Here is an 18,994-nt window from a genome sequence, read left to right as displayed (position 1 = left end):
CTCAACCACTGCGCCACCAGGGAAGCCCCACTGATACCTTTTTATAGGCAGGATGTGTTATTCTGTCATCTGCCTTCCATCCTTCATTTTGCAGATTCTGAGAGTGTTCTTTCAGTGGCCACAGACTGAAGCCTAAGCACAAGTCTAGATGGGATCGGGTATGTGTACAGGGTGGTATGCGCTCCCCCAGCTAAATCCTTGGGTCCCTCTTCTCCAGTCCCACCTCCAGCCACATCTGCAATCTTAGCAAAGCCCAGCTGGCCTGTGCAACTGGATCATGGCCCACTGGTGACTTCATTCGGGAGAACTGACAGTGGTTCCGACCCTGCAAAGGGAGGGTCCAGCCCTCTGCCTTACCTCAGTAGCCCTGGTCACTTCCCCCACTCACTTCCACCCAAGCTATAGCCATGGGAAAGTGCTCCCTGCAGCCCACACATACCTCCAGCTGGCCTATGTGCTAATGACTGCCAAGTCGTCCGATCTCCTTTTTTTTTCCAGTCCCACTTCTATCTCCTTAGTAAGAGCCTGCGTCACCTCTAACATGAATAACCACTACAGCCTTGTAACCTGTGATACCCTCACCTGATCCCAAACTAACTTTCAGTCTTTTCCACCCTTTCTCTACCTGAACCCTTAATTCTAGCCAGTTGGGACCACTTACCATTCCTCCAATAAGCATTGCTGTTTCCAGCCTTCCTGCTTTTGCTGCTGCCCTCCTATCTGCCTGGAAACACCATCTTTCCTTCTCTTTGCCCTTGGAAATACTACTTGCCCCTTAAGTTCTTACTCATTTCTCTGTCTTCAGGAAGGCTTCCCAAATGGCTCCAGCCACAGTGCTCTGAACATGTGCTGCACATTTGCCTCATGGCATAGACTGCTTGGTATTGTCACCTATACATTTTCCTTGCTGGCCTAAGCTTCTGGAGTGCAGGGACTATGTCTTATTTATGTCTGAAGGCCCCTTCCCCAAATTATGCCTAGACAGTGTCTAGCCAGCAGGTTGGCTAACTGCTTACCCTGCACCCACGTCCCTGGGTGCTTCCCTGTGACAGGTGTGCCCAGGAGGGCAGAGAGGAGGGGAGACAGAGACAGAGGCAGCATTGTTTGGCACAGACCCGGGGCCAGACAGAGAGAAGCAGGAAGTGAATCCCCAGAGCCTGGGCAGGGCTGGCTGCAGTGATGCACTAACACACCCTGGTCCTGATTAGCTTGTTTATTGAAAAGTTTGAAGCAGAGTGTTAGACATAAAAATCAAAGTGAGCAAACACAGAGGTCTCAGGAACCACAGCCATAGTCACTGCGGAACAGGAGGCCTGGCCAAGGCAGCTGCCATTATGCTGTTTGCCTCATGCTCCCTGCATACGGGGAAGGCTAGTTACTGAATTAGGAGGGTGGTGGGGTTCCCAGCGGCCAAGGTAAGAAGGGCCTGAAGGCAGCCGCCTCTGAAGCGGCGGGATGGGGGCTGCGCAGCTAAGGAGCAGTGATGGCGCAGCCCCCAGAGCCAGGAGGGAGGCTCCCTGGAAGACCCGGCAGTACCGGGGCCATCGGGGACTCCAAGGAGTGTGTGTCTGGGGAGCGAGTGATGGAGGAGCCTGGAATGTGGGGGGGAGTCGGGCTGCGTGGGAAAGGGGCATCCCCCATCCCAAGCCTCACAAGCCTGAGTAGGAGGCCTCTGTGGTCTCAGACCAGGATGAATCCCGGCGGGAAGCCGGAAGCTGCCGCCGGTGGCCCCTCTGGTCGGGGCAGCCCAGGCGCATGAGTAGCATCCACATCCGCTCTCGGAACTTGACACCCACAAAGGCATAGAGCAGAGGGTTGAGGCAGCAGTGCATGTAGCCCATGCCTGACGTGACCGACTTGGCCACGTCCACGCTGCCTTCTCGGCCACAGTTGCGGGCCACGGCCCCCAGGTCCATGAGGGTGTCCACCAGCACCACCAGGTGGTAGGGGGTCCAGCAGAGGGCAAAGGCCACCACCACCACCACCACCAGCCTCATGGCTCTGAGCCGCCGCTGGCCCCTGGAGACCAGCAGCACGGCCAGGATGCGGGCGTAGCAATAGGCCATGACCAGCAGAGGCAGCAGGAAACCGGCGACCAGCTGCAGGACGCGCAGGGCTGTGTGGCCCACCTGCGGGAAGCTGTACTGGCAGTGGGTGGCGTTGAGGCGCTTGTCGTGGTGGGCGGACAGAAAGATGAAGTCCGGGAGCGCAAAGAGCAGACAGAGCCCCCAGACCGCCACACAGGTGAGGGCCACGCGGGTCGGGGGCCCCCGGCGGTAGAGCTGGGTGGCGTGCACAATGCTCAGGTACCGATCGAAGCTGATGCAGGCCAGCAGGAGGGCCCCCGCGTAGAAGTTGATGTTGAAGAGGGCACCTGCCACTTTGCAGAGGCTGGAGCCGAAGACCCACTCGACGGCCGCGTCCACCGCCCAGAGCGGGAGCGTCAGCACCAGCAGTGCGTCAGCCATGGCCAAGTGCAGCAGGAAGGTGTCGGTGCTGCTCAGGACCGCCCGCTGGCTCAGCAGCACGGCCGCCACAGCGCCATTGCCCAGCAGCCCCAGCATGAAGAGGAGGCTGTAGAGGACAGGCAGGAAGGCCCGGTCGAAGTTGAGGCTGAAGTCCTGCGGGCAGGGTGGGGAGGCGCAGCAGGAGGAGTCACTCTCGTTTTCTCCGTAGTCATAGGAGGAGTTTTCCAGGAGGAAGGCAAGCTCTGAGGCTTGGAACTCTTGGCGTTCACTCATCTGTGGAGGGAGGGAGGGCACAGAGCCTGTGAAGGCCTTAAAAGTCACTCCTTCGATTAGGAATTTGAGATTAACAGATACACACTACGACATGTAAAATAGATAAACAGCAAGGGCCTACTGTAGGGCACAGGGAACTATATTCAATATCTTGTAGGTTATTTATAATGGAAAAGAATCTGATAAAGAATAGATATATATGTCAGCATAACTGAATCACTTTGCTGTACACCTGAAACATTGTAAATCAACTATACTTCAATTAAAAAACATCACTCCTTCAAGATTCAGTCTGAGGAGCCTTTCTCGAAGCCACTCCTCTGTAAGGCAGGCCCGGAGGCCTGGGCTGTACCCTGGAACTGTCCTGCCTTTCTTCTGAAACCATGCCCTCTGAGCTCCAGGTGCCTGGCCTGGGTGCTGGGCTGGTAACTTCCCTTCTCGAAGGCTGCTTCTCTCTCTCCCTTCTGGGTCATCCCATCGGCCCAGGGACTGTGGACTGGAGGAAGAGCTTCCATCTTGTGCCCAGAGCCCTCCCGGCCCCCTCTCCTCTCTCCTTGCCCTTCCTCCATGGCTTACGGTCCTCAGTGTCCTGGCCACGCCTAGTTCCACCACCTTCGTCCCCTGGCGCCTATCCACAGTCCCCTCTCCCAGTCACTGGCCCTCCTCTTCCCTCCTCAGCCCTTGTCTGGGGACTCCAACTTCCTGCCCCCCACCCTATGGGGCCCCTCTACAAATCACTGCAGCCCCCCACAGGCTTTCTGCCACTGTCCTTCCCCTCCCCTACACTGAGGCCTGCCACCCGCCGGGGACTTGCCCAGCAAGCTCTATTAGAAACATTCCTTACCCCCTTCCCCTGCAAACCACCCCATAGCTGAGGGCCTCCCAGGGGCCAATTCAGTCCGGCATGGAAGATCAAAGTTCCAAGTCAGAGCTGAAGGGAGCCTTGGGGACCGTGAGGGGTGAGCCTCAACCTCATGGGTTTCGCAGATGAGGCGCCAAAGCCAGAAAGGGGAGGGGTCTCGCCTGTGGTCATTCGCAAGTCAGTGGCCAAGGTGGTTTCCCAATTCCAGGTCCAGAGTGCTCCTTCTACACAACCCCTGCATTCTCCACCTATTCACCCCACCCTCTGGTGGCCCTGGCTTGTGGGCCAGCCCTGATGTTCCCCTAGTGTCCTAGGCTCTCCACTTGGAGCTGTGGTCTGGCCTGGCTGGACAGCGGCACTTACCTCGGGGACCATGGCTGGGCTGGTACTCTGGCTGCCTTGCCGTGTGCTGCCTGCCCCTCTGCTTTGGTGCTTGTGGTCGGGAACTTGCGCTACACAGAGGAAGTCAGGGTTTCACGCGGTTCTCGGCAGCAGCCTCTTCCAAGGGGTTATCTATACCAGAACTCCCTAGAGCCAAGCCCACAGGGTTCCTACCCCAACGTCCCGCTGGCCCGGGGAAGCTGCTCTGGGAGTTGAACACAAGCCTGGGACCAGAAAGCCTGGGACCAGAAAGCCTGGGGCCGAGGGAACGGCAGGGGCAGGTGCTTTTGAGGGGAGAGGTCTGAAGGAGAAGCAGCGCAGCTGGCAAGGGCAGGGGTAAGAACTGCTGCTCATCCGTCCTGGGCTGGAGCTGCTCTTGCACGATTGTGGACTGGATAGCTAAACGTGTTAATTCTATAAAGGAGATGAACCTTCTTAAAAAATGAAAATATTTGAAAGTAATCCATCACACTAATTCTAGTCCTTTACTATTGCCCCTCCCTGCTAAGCAACAGGGGCAAGGAAAGGGAACTGCTAGTAATGAACTTGCTGTGTGCTGGGTGTTGCTTTAGGCATTTTCTCTGACACTGCCTCATTCCAACCACACAAATCCCTTGTAGGGGCGGGGGGGGGGGGAAATGTAGGGGCGGGGGGGAGGGGTGGGCGGCATCCTCATGGCTAATCCAGAAAGGGGAAAGGCCTTCGCCAGACATAACAAGCAAGGGTAGGTACTACGATACGACTGAACCCACAGCTGTCTGACTCTCCTTTTACCACTCCTCACACTGCCTTCAGTTGCTTTCTAATGGATAAACAATGATATATTCACACAGTTAAAAACAAATGAACTGGGCCTCCCTGGTGGCGCAGTGGTTAAGAGTCCGCCTGCCGATGCAGGGGATACGGGTTCGTGCCCTGGTCTGGGAGGATCCCACATGCCGCGGAGCGGCTGGGCCCGTGAGCCATGGCCGCTGGGCCTGCGCATCCGGAGCCTGTGCTCCGCAACGGGGGAGGCCACAACAGTGAGAGGCCCGCGTACCGCAAAAAGAAAAAAAAAAAAAAAAAAAACAAATGAACTAAAAGCTATATATTTTAACATGGACACATCTAGAAAAACCAATGACCAATGGTGGAAGAGGCAAGTTAGGGAATACTGTGTATAGTTTGACACCACTTAGGTAAATTAGAAAAACCACACACACAAAACAATACCGTGTTGTTTTGGATACAGCTATTTGTCCTAGAAGTTTAAAGTAGGGACTGGACACACCACACATCCATGAGAGCAGTTGCTTCTGGAGTGAGGAGAAGGGGAATAGGGTTGGGGAAGACTACATGGGGATGTCCCTATTGCCCTGCTCTCATTATCAGAGGGAAAAGGCAGCCCCTTGCCTCTCCCAAGCAGTTTCCCTCTCTCCTCATAGGTGAAAAGCAGAGAGAGAGAGAGAGAGAGAGAGAGAGAGAGAGAGGGAGACTGAGACAGAGGCTATGGCAACGGGGTCCAGCTTTCAGCCAGAATGCGTCACCTGAGCCTCCAGGCTTGGGTCTGGAATTCAGCTCAAACTTAATGGACAAAACACACACTTGTGAGGCAGCGAGGTCCTTCCCCGCCTCCTGTGGCCAGAAGATGTGACTGTCCTTGCTCTAAGCAGATTGTCACCTGCAGAATCCAGGCCAGAGGGAACTAAGGGCTTGGAGGAGGTCAGGAGCAGCACAAGTGGAGGGGCCTGGGAGGATTCCAGAAGCCACAGCAGTTAGGATAGGTAGGACTTGGCAGGTGACTTGCCTGCAGGTGGAGGAAGACAGGTGGGAGCCAGGAGCACAGCTTCCGATGCTGGTCCATGAGGAGTTTCCATTCACTGGGCTGCTACAGGTGAGAGAAAGGAAGAAAACAAAAAGCTCTATTTGTTCAACTTAAAGGAGGTTCTTGTATTCTGCAGTTATGGCCTTCATCCCCTTTTTGGTATTAAAAGGATCTTCTGTTTATGAAATGTTGGTGACAATAGCATCTTGTGTTAGCAGGAGTTGACAACCCAGTGTGGGTCCTCCAGATACATGTGAAATTTCTAAGTTTAGGGACCTACGGTCTCCTTCCTGTGTCCAAGTCACATGGGGAGCAAGATCCCCACCTTCCTGAGTTGCTGGAAAGGAGAAGTGAGAGGAGGTCAGCTAAGAGTGTTGGAAAGGTGCAGAGAGCTTTCCTTTCTGCATTTGGGCCATATCCTGAGAGGCCAGCCTGGGCTGTGGGGCAGACTGTTCCCGCTGCTCCTGGTGTGGCCATGATGCAGTGGGAAGAATGGGAAAAATGCTGAATTTGTCTGGCTCCAGCCCTGACTCCACCCCGTTCGAGGTGTGTGACCTTGGACCTATGACATAACCGTTTTTGAGCTGGTCTCAGCAGGAGTGTTATAAGATGATCTGAGGGCTTCCCTGGTGGCACAGTAGTTGAGAATCCCCTGCATTGGCAGGCAGATTCTCAACCACTGCACCACCAGTGGTTAGAGCCCTGGTCCGGGAAGATCCCACAAGCCGCGGAGCAGCTAAGCCCGTGCGCCACGACTACTGAGCCCACACACCGCAACTACTGAAGCCCGTGCGCCTAGAGTCCGTGCTTCGCAACAAGAGAAGCCACTGCAATGAGAAGCCTGCGCACCGCAACGAAAAGTAGACCCCGCTTGCCGCAACTAGAGGAAGCCCGCGTGCAGCAACAAAGACCCAACGCAGCCAAAAATAAATAAATTTGTAAAAAAAAAAAAAAAAAAGATCATCTGAGGTGAACAAGGCTGTGAGGTCTCCACAAAGGGCTCAGCCCTTAGTAGAAGCATATCTGAGAATGCTGAGTGTGAGGGATACTGGCCACAAACCCAGAGTCCCTGGGAGCCCTTCCATGTCAGGGGAGCCCTGGGACAGAGTGTGCTGCCCTGTGGACGTGGCTGGAGGACGGATCCTTCGGGAAGGCTGCCCCATGCCTTAGCTGGGAGGGTTTGGCCAGTCCTGGCCGAATCCTCTGGCTCCCCCACTGTGTCACCTTAGGTGAATCATTTTACCTCTCTGCCTTGGTTCCCTCCTTTGAAAAGTAGGGATAAAGCTAGTCCACCTGTGTCAGGGCTGCTCTGTGAACTGTAAACAATACATATGGCACAGGGTAAAGAACCCAGCGAGCAGCAGTTTCCTCCCCTTCTAGTAACTTTCCAGACCAGCCCCTCCCAAGGCCACAGAAGGTCAGGTCTGCAGTCGGCCACTGCTGTCTTTCACAGCTCACATGCCTCAGAAGGTGCCGAGCTAAGAACCTTGTCTGGCCCACTAACTCGGCCCTCTCCTATCCCAAGCAGTCCCCAGACCAGCTCCCAAGCAGGCCCAGCCCTGGGGAAGACCCACCTAGCCAGGAGCCTGCACCCTAAGTGTTGGTAGCTGCACCCTTCTGCTTCTGGCCTCCCGAGACACCAGTGGGGAAGCTTCAGAAGGAAGTTAGTCAGAGCGAAGCTGCTCCGAGCCCCACCTGTGGTCAAGGTGTGAAATGTGCACCTGTCTCTTCTCTGCCACCCCTCCCCCTGTTTTTTTTTTCTGTCTTTCACACCTCTGGGCTGTGGTCTGGGGAGATGGGAGGCTTGAAGGTCTGAGCCCTGGGCCCGGTCCCTCACAGGAAGGAGGGCCTCCACAGGTGTCTGTCAGGCCAGTCAGGGAAGGGGGCCACTTCCTCTTCCTCCATCCTCTCAGTGTTTCACAGCCTCTCTCGCAGCTTCTCCGAATGCCTCTGGGAGCCCTGCTCCCAAAGCCCCTTGGACTGGGCTGCTAGCCCCCAGCTGTCAGGGGGGCAGGCTCAGCGAGGCCCAAGCTTTCTTTGGGTCTCAGGTGGTGGCCCAGACTGGGACAGAGCCTTTCTTACACAAAATGAGGAGTCCTAACCCCACGAAGGGGGTGTGCGTCTGCCCCAGACACTGCTGGGACTCTGCGCTTCCTTCTGCCGGCTGTGGATTTCACAAGAGAAGGAGAGCTTAAGTCACGGGGATGCCCAGGGACTGGGAAGTGCCCCCTCCTCTGTCCTTTTCCCTGCAGCTCTGAGCCCTACAGCGAGGCAAGTCCTTTCCAAGTGCTGGGGCCATGGGCTGGGACCTCAGCAGTCCAGGCCCGTGGGACTGAGCCCCCAAGCTATGGGGGTGCTCATTCTTTTGGGGACCAGGGAAGGAGGATGTTGCTGCCATCTGTCAGGTGGCAAAGGGAGACAAGGCAAGTCAGGCCATGGGGCCAGCAGGTGCCAAGGTCAGGCAGCGAGGAAGAGCTTGTCAGCCCAGGAGCAGGCAGTCTGGTTGGAAAAGAGCGTATGTATGAAAGCAGGGGGATGGAGTGGGCTGGAGAGTAGTTCAGGACCCAAGGCCTGCCACCAAACACAATGACCTTCCTGTCATCCTGTCCGCAGCAGTGCCTGGGAACCAGTAAATAATAACAGCTTCCACTTGGCAAGCCCTTGCTTTCGTACACACAATCTTCTTTAAACCTTTAAGCCTCCCGGGGAGCCAGAGGTTGCTGTACGCATTTTGTAGAATGGAGCGGAGGTTCAGAGAGGTGAAGTGACCTGTCGTAGGCTAGTCAGCCAGCAGGGTCTGTGACAACATTCCTACCCGGGCTGCTTTCTAATGTGCTCTCCCAACCCCCACAATCATGCTGCCGCCCGAGGACTGGATCTTTCAGGAGCCACACCTTACTCACCATGCCGCCCCAAGCAGGCATCTTGTGTGAGGGCAGCTGCTCACCTGGCGGGGATTGTGCCCTAGAGGGAGCTTTGGTAGACCTCACCACATCCCCATTCTTCTGCCCACTTACTAGGAGAAGAAATGTCAGAATCTCCAGGACAAGGAGCCTGGAGGACCAAGCAAAATTCCGCCGAGGGCCAGACCCCTTTTGCGATGCCTCCAGGAGGATCTGTGGTGCTTCCAGAAGTCTCCCGGCCACCACAGGCTCCTGAAGACCTGGCTTGGAAAATTCCCCACCTCTGTGGTTGGTGTGCATCTGTTCCCATCCCCCCCCCCCCCCCCCCCGGTCCCTGGGACACCACCTCTGCTCTCGGGCCTGTCCGGACTCTCCAGAGGTGCAGGTAGCAACACTGGCAACGCACAAAAATTCTATCATGGACGCCTGACCTTGATGAATTGTTTTTTTAAAATTTTTTAATTTATTATTTTTTTTGCGGTACGCGGGCCTCTCACTGTTGTGGCCTCTCCCGTGGCGGAGCACAGGCTCCGGACGCGCAAGCTCAGCGGCCATGGCTCACGGGCCCAGCCGCTCCGCGGCATGTGGGATCCTCCCGGACCGCGGCACGAACCCATATCCCCTGCATCGGCAGGCGGACTCTCAACCACTGCGCCACCAGGGAGGCCCTCTTTTTTTTTTTTAATTGAAGTATAGTTGATTTATAATGTTGTGTTAGTTTCTGGTGCACAGCAAAGTGATTCATATATATATATATATATATATATATATATATATATATATATATATATATATATATATATTCTTTTTAAAATATTCTTTTCCATTATGGCTTATTACAAGATATTGAGTATAGTTCCTTGTGCTATACCAGTAGGACCTTGTTATCTATTTTATATATAGCAGTGTGTATCTGCTAATCCCAAACTCCTAAATTTATCCCTCCCCCACCCCTTTCCCCTTTGGCAACCTAAGTTTGTTTTCTATGTCTGTGAGTCTGTTTCTGTTTCATAAATAAGTTCATTTGTATCATATATTAGATTCCATATATAAGTGATATTATATGGTATTTGTCTTTGTCTGACTTACTTCACTTAGTATGACCATCTCTAGGTCCATCCATGTTGCTGCAAATGACATTATTTCATTCCTTTTTATGGCTGAGTAATATTCCCTTGTATAAATGCACCACATCTTCTTTATGCATTCATCTGTTGATGGCTGCTTCCATGTCTTGGCTCTTGGAAGCAGTGCTGCTATGAACATTGGGGTGCATGTAACCTTGATGGATTCTTGAGTCCCCATCACTCCCTCAGTTAACAGGGGGAGGATGTCCCCCTGCACTGCTCGGCTGGGCTGCCCCGTGGAAGTCATTGGCAGGCCCAGCATTTGCTTCTTGCACTTCTTTGGGTCATCCCCACAGAGTGAGGTCAAATGGGACAATAAGAACGGCTGACATCTATTGATTGCTTAACTATGCGCCAGGCACTATTCTAAGAGCTTTGCTGGGATGAACTCATTTAATACTCACAACTATGTAGTAACTATGACATCGTTACTGTTATCAGATGGCAGAAACACAGAAAGTTTAAGGAACTTGCTCAAAGCCACGCAGCCAGCAAGTGGCAGAGACCTCCTGCTCTCACCTATTATGCTGTCATGCCTTTTAAGATGAGAGGGACTGGGACGGAGGGTGGTGTTCAAAGGGGCTGGCTTTGGCCTTCTTTGTAATGTTTTACAAGGAGATTGGATTCACGTATTAGCTATGTGATTAAAAATAACCATCCAGAAGGAAAATAAAATTAAGCTAAACACCCGGGACAATTGGTGAAATTTGAACATGGCCTGGAGATGAGATAAAAACCTTATATCCATGCTATTTTTCTAATGAATGTCTTTGTTTGTAGAAATTATGATTGAGGAATTTATGGGTAAAAGCCTATCACATCTGTGGCTTTCTTTCATATGAGTTGGAAAAGAGATACGCAGAGTGAGAGAGGATGCACAGAGGATAAAGGCAATGGGGCAGCGTGCTGCTAACTGGTGATACTGGGAAAGGTATAAAGGAGGTCTTTGTACTATTCTTGCAACTTTTCTGTCAGTTTGAAACTATATCAAAATAAAAGTTACTGAAAGGATCTCTCTCATGCAGGATGGGTTTGGTGTCAGACGCTATTCCCAGGACCAGCTTAGAGGTCTTGTGAGAAGAAGATGGGACCGAGGTGGTCTGGAAACAAATGCTCACTGGCTGTGTCCTCTGGCCTCGTCCCCAGGAAGCTCCCTCCCATGACTCAGTCCCCTCCCCTTCTCCCCTCCAGCCTCACTTTACTTCTGGACTCCAGGCTTCTTCCCTTTTCCCACAGTCTGGCTACCTCCAGCCTCTTGGCCTGGAGTTCCTCCCAACTTTCCCTTCTGCCTTTTGAACCAGGAAGGGAAGCGCTGTCTGCTTTCCAGGTGGAAGGCACTGGCAGCCCAAGCACTCCTTCTCCAAGCCCTCAGGGCCCCTCAAAGAATACAAGCCGTGCCTGAGGCTCTCAGGGTGACCCCATTCTTGCCTCAGACTGGCTGAAGAGAAGGGATTGGGGCTTGCGTCCTTCAGAGGGTGTCACCAGCTGAGGGCCTGGAGTTCTTGTTTCCAAATGGAAGTGGACCTGCCAAGTTGGGTGAGGTCCCCGTCTGAGAGGCCGCTCTCCCCTAAGAGCCAGCAGTCTGGGCAGGGGTTCTTGGCTGCTTCTGGGCTCCCACGAAGAGGAAAAGGCACACGCTGGAAACCACGTTGCCTGCCGCTAAGGTGCTCCACTGAGCAGGAGCAGCTGAGTGATGGTGTCCCTCCCCGTGTGCTTACCTCGAAGGGAACCCAGTTGTGCGTTACACTGGCCTCCCAGGACCCTGCACAAGGCCCCTTGCTGATGGGTCTGACTCTGGTCTGAACTCTTCCTGCCTGGACTCTCTGGCCTTCTGGAAAATTCCTCAGCCAGCTAAACGAATTTCCCCAAATCCCAGCAGGGTATGGTGGTGGCCTGCGGGGGCTTTGTCTACATGTCCTGTGCTGCCATAGCCCTGGTCTTGCCTTCCATTATTGTTGGGCCCATATTTCTCCAACTGGGCGCTAAGTCATCTGCACGGGCACAGGCATTGGGGCTCGTCTGGCCAGAGCCGAACTGGCCCCATGCCAGGCAGTCCAGCAGAGCAGGTCAGCCCGCTGACTCTGGAGCAGCCTGCTGTTCAGGCTGTCTGAACTGGATTCCTGGCTCTGCCATTTACTAGCTGTGTGACCTTGCACTAGTTACTTCACCTCTCTGTGCTTTGGTTTCCCTCTCCGGATGAACAGAGTCAGTATGCTGTATATGTCGAGATGCTCCGGACAAGGCATGGCACGTGGTCAGTGCTATATCTGAATCGTTAGCTACCCTCCTCCCTGTGGCTGCCGAGATCCTCCCAGGACTGGGCACACCCCCGGGGGTAGCTTCATTTTGGAAAGTTTTTATTTGTTTTCTTTTTTATAAATAAATAAAAGTATAGTTGATTTACAGTGTTGTTAGTTTCTAGCGTACAGCAATGTGATTCAGTTATACATATATATCTATTCTTATTCTTTTCCATTATGGTTTATTACAAGGTGTTGAATGTATTTCCCTGCGCTATACAGTAGGACCTTGTTGTTTATTTTATATATAGTAGTTTGTATCTGCTAACACCAAACTCCCTCCACCCCGCCCCACCCCATTTTCCCCTTTGGTAACCATAAGTTTGTTTTCTCTGTCCAGGGGCAGCTTCATTTGCATTGAGGTACTGCACACCCCAAACTGGAAAGCCTAAGCCTTGGCCCTGAATTGCCGAATTGGTCAAAGCGCTGATGCCTTTGGCTGTGGGGCCTGAACGACAGTTTTATCCCTGTGCCCAGGTCTTCATGGGTGATGGGGTGAGAGGTCCCTTCCAGACGCAGAGCCCGGCTGGGTGGGCTGTCTGCTCTGTTCTGCGGCTACAGAGGGGACTGGGTCTAGAAGCTGAGCCTTGCTTCTGGGGCTCAAGACTTAAAAGGAGCTTGAGGGCACACCAAATTGAAAACATGCTTTCCCCTGTGATATCCACAAGTTCCTCACTCACAGAATACCACTTTAATTGCTGACTCAGTCAAAATGTCTGTCGATGATGGGACTGACAGAAAACAACAACAACAATAACACTAGTCAGTAATGCTTACGTAGCACTTACCATGCCATTTGAAGCACTTTTACACACACATATCCTCCTAACAAGTCTTTGAGAGGTTCTAATTTTATTCCTGTTTTGAAGATGAGGGAACAGACTCAGGTCAAGTGACTCGCCCAGTGAAACAGCTGATGATAAGTGATGGAGCCTGGCTTTCAAACCAAGCAGTCTGGCTTCGAAATCCACACTCTTAACCACCCTGCTCTACTGTCTTGAGTCTGAAAAGGCCATTATGTGACTTTAAGAGAAGCAGAGGCGCCTGAAGGTGAGCCGCCGCTGGGCCGGGGATGGATGCGCTGCTCATTATGCAAATCCCCAACCCCAACGGAGATTCCAGAGCGGCTGGGCCAGTGCGGGGGCTGCGGTGGAAACCAAAGCAAGGCCGCCCCTGCGGCAACGGTGCTCCTCAGGCATATTTCACAGCCGGTGGTGTCAGGACGGAAGTGAAGGATGGGAGTCAGGAACGCGCGGTGGTTACCATGGGAACCAACAGTGTGGTAAAGCTCCAAGCCAAGCCTGTCTGGGTCTTAAAAAAAAAAAAAGCAAATGATATTTTTTTTAATTCTATATTTTTTCGAGAATCGTTTAGGACAAACCCTCTGTGGAACTCAGATGAATTTTTAGCCTATTTGCTAGTGGGTAGCAGTCTTTCACATAACTACCCAGAGGATTTATAAATTACTGTAGTGTACAGTACAGCTAGAGAAGTGCTTGCGTGTGAAGAGGCATAGGATGGCTGAGGAGGAAGGGGGTGGTGCGGTGGGGGAAAGAGTTGGAAGGGGGAGAGAGTTTGGGGCAGGTATAGGCGTAAGGAGACAAGTTAAAAGGGAGGGAGAGTGTTCACTGAAGTGTGGGTAGCAGGGGCGGCAGGGAGGGGAGAGAGAAGGTGATTCAGAGCTGGAATCCACAACACTGATTGGCCACCCCCAGCCCAGTCTGCCTCTCGTGGGTTTCCATCCATCTTTGCCATGAGGATGGCATCCACTGCGGCCCTCAGTTTGTCCTCTGCCCTCATGTCAGGTCTGGGAAGTTTGGCATAAAAGGGGTCTGTCTAGCCTCTGAACTCCAAATTAGTGACAAGGAAACTTCGCATTCTCACATAACACCCCTTCTTGTGCCCACTATTGTTATCCCCAAACGTGAGTTGTCTGCAGGGCACACCTTGGCAAACACCAGCCCAGAGATGGAGGCTATTCTCCTGGCCTGGCCTTCAAGGCCTTCCGTGATCTGGCCCCAGCCTCCTGCCCAGCCTGATTCTCCTCTCTGCTTTGTGCATCCTGTATGGTAGCCAAACTGAGCCTCACACTGTTGCAAGCATACCCCAAGTTTTCACTGCTTGGCTGGTCTCTACCTGAGTCCTGCCCACCGTCTAGGACTCAGAGGTACAGCTCAGAGCCATGAAGGCATTACAAAGTCCCTTTATCTGGACCCCATGGTTCTGCCCTGAGGGCCCTAGCCAATGAGGCAGACAGAAAGGAGAGGTGAGAAGACCCAGGGGAGGAAGCAGGAAGTTTCAGTACCCTCTGCCTACCTTCCAAAGATAGAAATGGGTTGAAGTTATTCTGCGGGGCAAGTCTCTGACTAGAAGTATCCTTTGCCATCTGATCTCTCGCCTCCAGCCTTCTTCCCCTTAGAAGCACTCACTCCACTGGGAATCATTGAACAAGTATAGACAGACCAAGACAGGCTCTGGAGGACCTCAACGGGAGTCCTACTGAAGACAGGAACCGTGCAGCATGGTGGTAGTAAATGGGCTTTGTTTGGTGTCCGACAGGCCTGGGTTTCAATCTCGTATTGGCCACTCAACAGCTGTATGATTTGGGCAAATCACTTCACTCCCCTGAGCCTTAGTTTCCTCATCTGCAAAGTGGAGATAATACCTACCTCATATGACAAGGATGAAATGCTTGTTGAAAGGATTACATGAAACCAATTTAGGAAAATCACCTGGTGAAATACCTGACCTTCTTTGACACCCACTCTAAAGTAGCCACCCCCCCATCCCTCTCTATCCCTTTAGCTCATTTTATATTCATCACCACCTGCTATTTACTTGCTTATTTGTTTACTGACTGATCACTCCATTAGAATATACTTTTCACTAGAGATATAATTTTCTTTTCTGAATTACTATATCCTGAGTGCCTTGAATAGTTTCTGACTCATAGTAGGTGCTCGTAAATACTTACTGAGTTATAAATGAATGGCTAGCGGGTTCTGAAAGGGTAGATACACAACGGATACATACGTATGGCTGTAACTCTCTCTCATGCATACGACCTATAACGCTGTAAGTTTGGGGTATTGCTGCTGTCAAGCATGTGACCTAGCACAAGGTGTGTTCTGGGGAGCACTTTTCTAGGGCCTGTGTTTGGGAAACAATGCCTATTAGCATAAAGCTTTGGGGAAGTCCTGCTGTAAAGACAAGAGTAGCCAAACTCATTTGGTTACCATATTCCGTTCCTAAGGCTGCCATAACAAATTACCACAAACTGGGTGGCTTAAAACACCAGAAATTTATTCTCTCATAGTTCTGAAGGCCAGCAGTCCAAACTCAAGCTGTTGGCAGGGCCACACTCCCTCCAGAGGCTCCAGGGGAGAATTTATTCTTTGCATCGTTTTGCTGCTGGCTCGCATGCCTTGGCTTGTGACCATCAGCCCAATCTGTGCCTCCGTCTTTATGTTGGCCTCCCCCTCTTCTGTGTGTCTAATCTACCTCTATCTCTCTCTTATAAGGGCAATTGCGATGGCATTTAGGGTCCACCCAGATAATCCAGGATTGTCTCCTCATCTCAAGATCTTTAACCTAATTATATATGTAAAGACTTGTTTCCAAACAAGATAACATTTACAGGTTCTGGGGTCTAGGACTGCACAGATCTTTGGGGGCCATTATCAGCTAACCACAGTCACGATCTCTCCTATTTCCTACAACTCCCCTACTATTTTGAGAAACGGTGACTTGAGAAAAATGGGTTTTTAGGAAGGATGGGGATGGAGATGGGAATAGAGTACAGGAAGAAACAACTTCTTGAAAACGTGAAAGGATACTATAATTGTCAGGCCCTCTTCAGGGTGGGAGGAATGGGGCTGGATATTGACCAAGCTCTCCTGCTGATTCTTTTTGTGTGTCAAGGACTAGGACCCACTGCGTACAAAGACATGGAGAGGTAATTATGCCTGATGGAGAGTAATGAGCGCCGCTGTACTTCTCATTTAATTAGGCTGGGGAGGGTGTCTGGATATGGGTGGTTTTCAAGAGCTCTCCAGGTAACTGTAATGCATAGCAAGAGTGGAAAACCACTTGGACAATAGTGTCGAGGCGGTGAGAATGTCAAAATACAGCTGTTGGTGAACATTATCTTTAAGAGTAGTTACAAGCTTCATAATGTTTACATCCATAATTAATCCTCTTGACCTTTTCAGGGAGATAATAACGAATGTGAAAGTGCTGGAAACACTGGCTGCCTCTGTGCGGGGAGGATGGGGAGATGCTCAGCAAGTGTGAGGTGCAGATAGAAAGCAGAAATCGTCGCTGGAGCCACCGATGTTCGAGAGCCTCAGCCCCTAGCCAGAGTCTACAGTGCCGGACATAGGGACCCAGGAGAGAGCTGCCAAGAGTTGCCGGGAAGAAAGAGAAGGTGGTGTTTATTTATTTATTTTTTTGCCATACGCGGGCCTCTCACTGTTGTGACCTCTCCCGTTGCGGAGCACAGGCTCCGGACACGCAGGCTCAGGGGCCATGGCTCACGGGCCCAGCCGCTCCGCAGCCTGTGGGATCTTCCTGGACCGGGGCACGAACCCGTGTCCCCTGCGTCAGCAGGCGGACTCTCAGCCACTGCGCCACCAGGGAAGCCCAGGTGGTGTTTATTTAATAAAAAAAAAAAGGAAAGCCCTTGGTCTGGACCCAGCCTCTACTCTCTTCTGGCCCAGATGGAGGGGGCAATCTTGCCATGACTGCGGAGGCCAAGGTGGGCGGGGGGCGGTCTTTCAGCAGCCCTGCTGGCTCTTGAGGTTCAAGCTACCTGGTATGAGGACTCACGATGATGGACTAAACCTTTCTGAGGTTGCGGCTTCCAAAAAGGAATATGTCCTTTCTCCATGGGGTCTTTTCTTAAAAATTTTTTTTTTAATTTTATATTGGAGTATAGTTGATTAGCACTCCATGGGGTCTTATCCAGAGCTTTTCTGTCCACTATCTCCTTAACCCCCGCTAGCTCTCTAGGGAGGTGAGCCAGGCAGGCATTACTGTTAATTTTTTCTCATTTTAGAAATTGTGCTAAAATATACATCACATAAAGCTTACCATTTTAACCATTGTTGGGGACAAGGAATCACAGATACATTTTTTTTTTTTTTTTGCGGTACGCGGGCCTCTCACTGTTGTGGCCTCTCCCGTTGCGGATCACAGGCTCCGGATGTGCAGGCTCAGCGGCCATGGCTCATGGGCCCAGCTGCTCTGCGGCCTGTGGGATCTTCCCGGACCGGGGCACGAACTCGTGTCCCCTGCATCGGCAGGCGGACTCTCAACCACTGCGCCACCAGGGAAGCCCCACAGATACATTTTTATGATAGGCGATAGATTCTTCACAGATAGAATATCATATTTAGCCTCAAAATTCCAAATCGAGGGCTTCCCTGGTGGCGCAGTGGTTGAGAGTCCTCCTGCCGATGCAGGGGACGCGGGTTCGTGCCCTGGTCCGGGAAGATCCCACATGCCGCGGAGCGGCTGGGCCCGTGAGCCATGGCCGCTGAGCCTGCGCGTCTGGAGCCCGTGCTCTGCAACGGGAGAGGCCACAACAGTGAGAGGCCCGCGTACGGCAAAAAAAAAAAAAAAAAAATTCCAAATCGTTTCAGTCTACTGAAAGGATAAAATGAGATGGTGGCTTTGAAGCTGCCTTTTGTAAACTTAAAAGTTCTAATTTATTCTGAATAATTATAAATATCAGGAAGAATACACTGTTTACTGCATTTTATGTCTGACTCTCAACCTTCTCCCCCCACAGTAATGGGATGGAGTAAGAATGGTATGTCAGTGTGGACTCAGACACTTTGTTTTGACTCATTTAATTTAGACACATTATTTTAATATAAGTGCTTTTAGTTTGGCAGCTGGCATGCAGTTTTTAAAAACTGTGGCAAAATACACATAACTTAAGGTTTACCCTCTTCATTATTTTTGTCTACAGTTCAGTGGCATTAAGTATATTTGAAGTTTTGTGCAACCATCTCCACCATCCATCTCTACAACTCTTTTCACCCTTCTCAACTGAAACTGTACCCATTAAACACTAACTCCCATTCCCTTTCCCCCTAGCTCCTGGCAACTACCACTCTACTTTCTGTTTCTATGCGTTTGACTACTCTAGGTACCTCATGTAAATGGAGTTATACAGTATTGTCCTTTCTTGACTGGTTTGTTTCACTTGGCATAACGTCTTCAAGGTTCATTCATGTTATAAATGTGGTAGGACTTCCTTCCTTTTTAAGGCTGAATGCTATTCCGTTGCACAGATATACCATGTTTTATTTATCCATTCATCCATCAGTGGATACTTGTGTTGTTGCCACCATTTGGCTATTGTGAATAATGCCGCTATGAACAGGGATTATTATTTTGCAGGAGAGGAAAGTGAGGTTCAGAAAGGATCATTCAGCAACTAAGTGGCAGGGCCAGGATTCAAATGCTGGCTTGGCCCAAACCCTATTCATTGGCTGGGCTAGGCGGGCTCCAAAGAGACTGTTGCCCTGCTCTCCACCCTTCCAAGAGCCCTTGCTACCCTGCGTGCTGGCCATTCACACTCCCTGGGAGCTTGGAACGGGCCCCCGTAGTAAAGACTCTCACGGAAAAGGCCCTTTCTTTACCTTGCACAAGCCCCAGGGGCCAGATGGCTAGATTCCTCTGCTTGGGTGACATTTGTGCCTGTTTCTTACAAAAAGGAAGATGTTGGGCTCTCTCCTCTCCTAGTCTGTGTCCTGCCTCCTAGGGCTTCCTGACACCCTGGCCTCCAACAGGGCACGTTTATTCTTGAATAAGCATCACCACTAAGCCCCCAGGAGGAGCTGGAGAGAGAAAGAGACAGGCAAGTTC

General features: G+C 51.7%; 1 protein-coding gene across 1 annotated transcript; it reads right to left on the bottom strand.

Annotated features, from left to right (window-relative positions):
* Window positions 1-1,649: 1,649 nt before the first annotated feature.
* Window positions 1,650-3,310, bottom strand: CXCR3 (C-X-C motif chemokine receptor 3). The gene is made up of 2 exons (XM_060086493.1): window positions 3,094-3,310; window positions 1,650-2,791 (listed from the first exon to the last, which is right to left on the bottom strand). The coding sequence occupies exons 1-2, from the start codon at window positions 3,308-3,310 to the stop codon at window positions 1,650-1,652; spliced, it is 1,359 nt and encodes a 452-aa protein (XP_059942476.1).
* Between the last annotated feature and the right edge of the window lie 15,684 nt (window positions 3,311-18,994).

Source organism: Mesoplodon densirostris, chromosome X (assembly GCF_025265405.1).
Source record: "Mesoplodon densirostris isolate mMesDen1 chromosome X, mMesDen1 primary haplotype, whole genome shotgun sequence".
Classification (NCBI taxonomy): Eukaryota; Metazoa; Chordata; class Mammalia; order Artiodactyla; family Ziphiidae; genus Mesoplodon; species Mesoplodon densirostris.
This window is presented reverse-complemented; position numbering and strand designations above follow the sequence as displayed.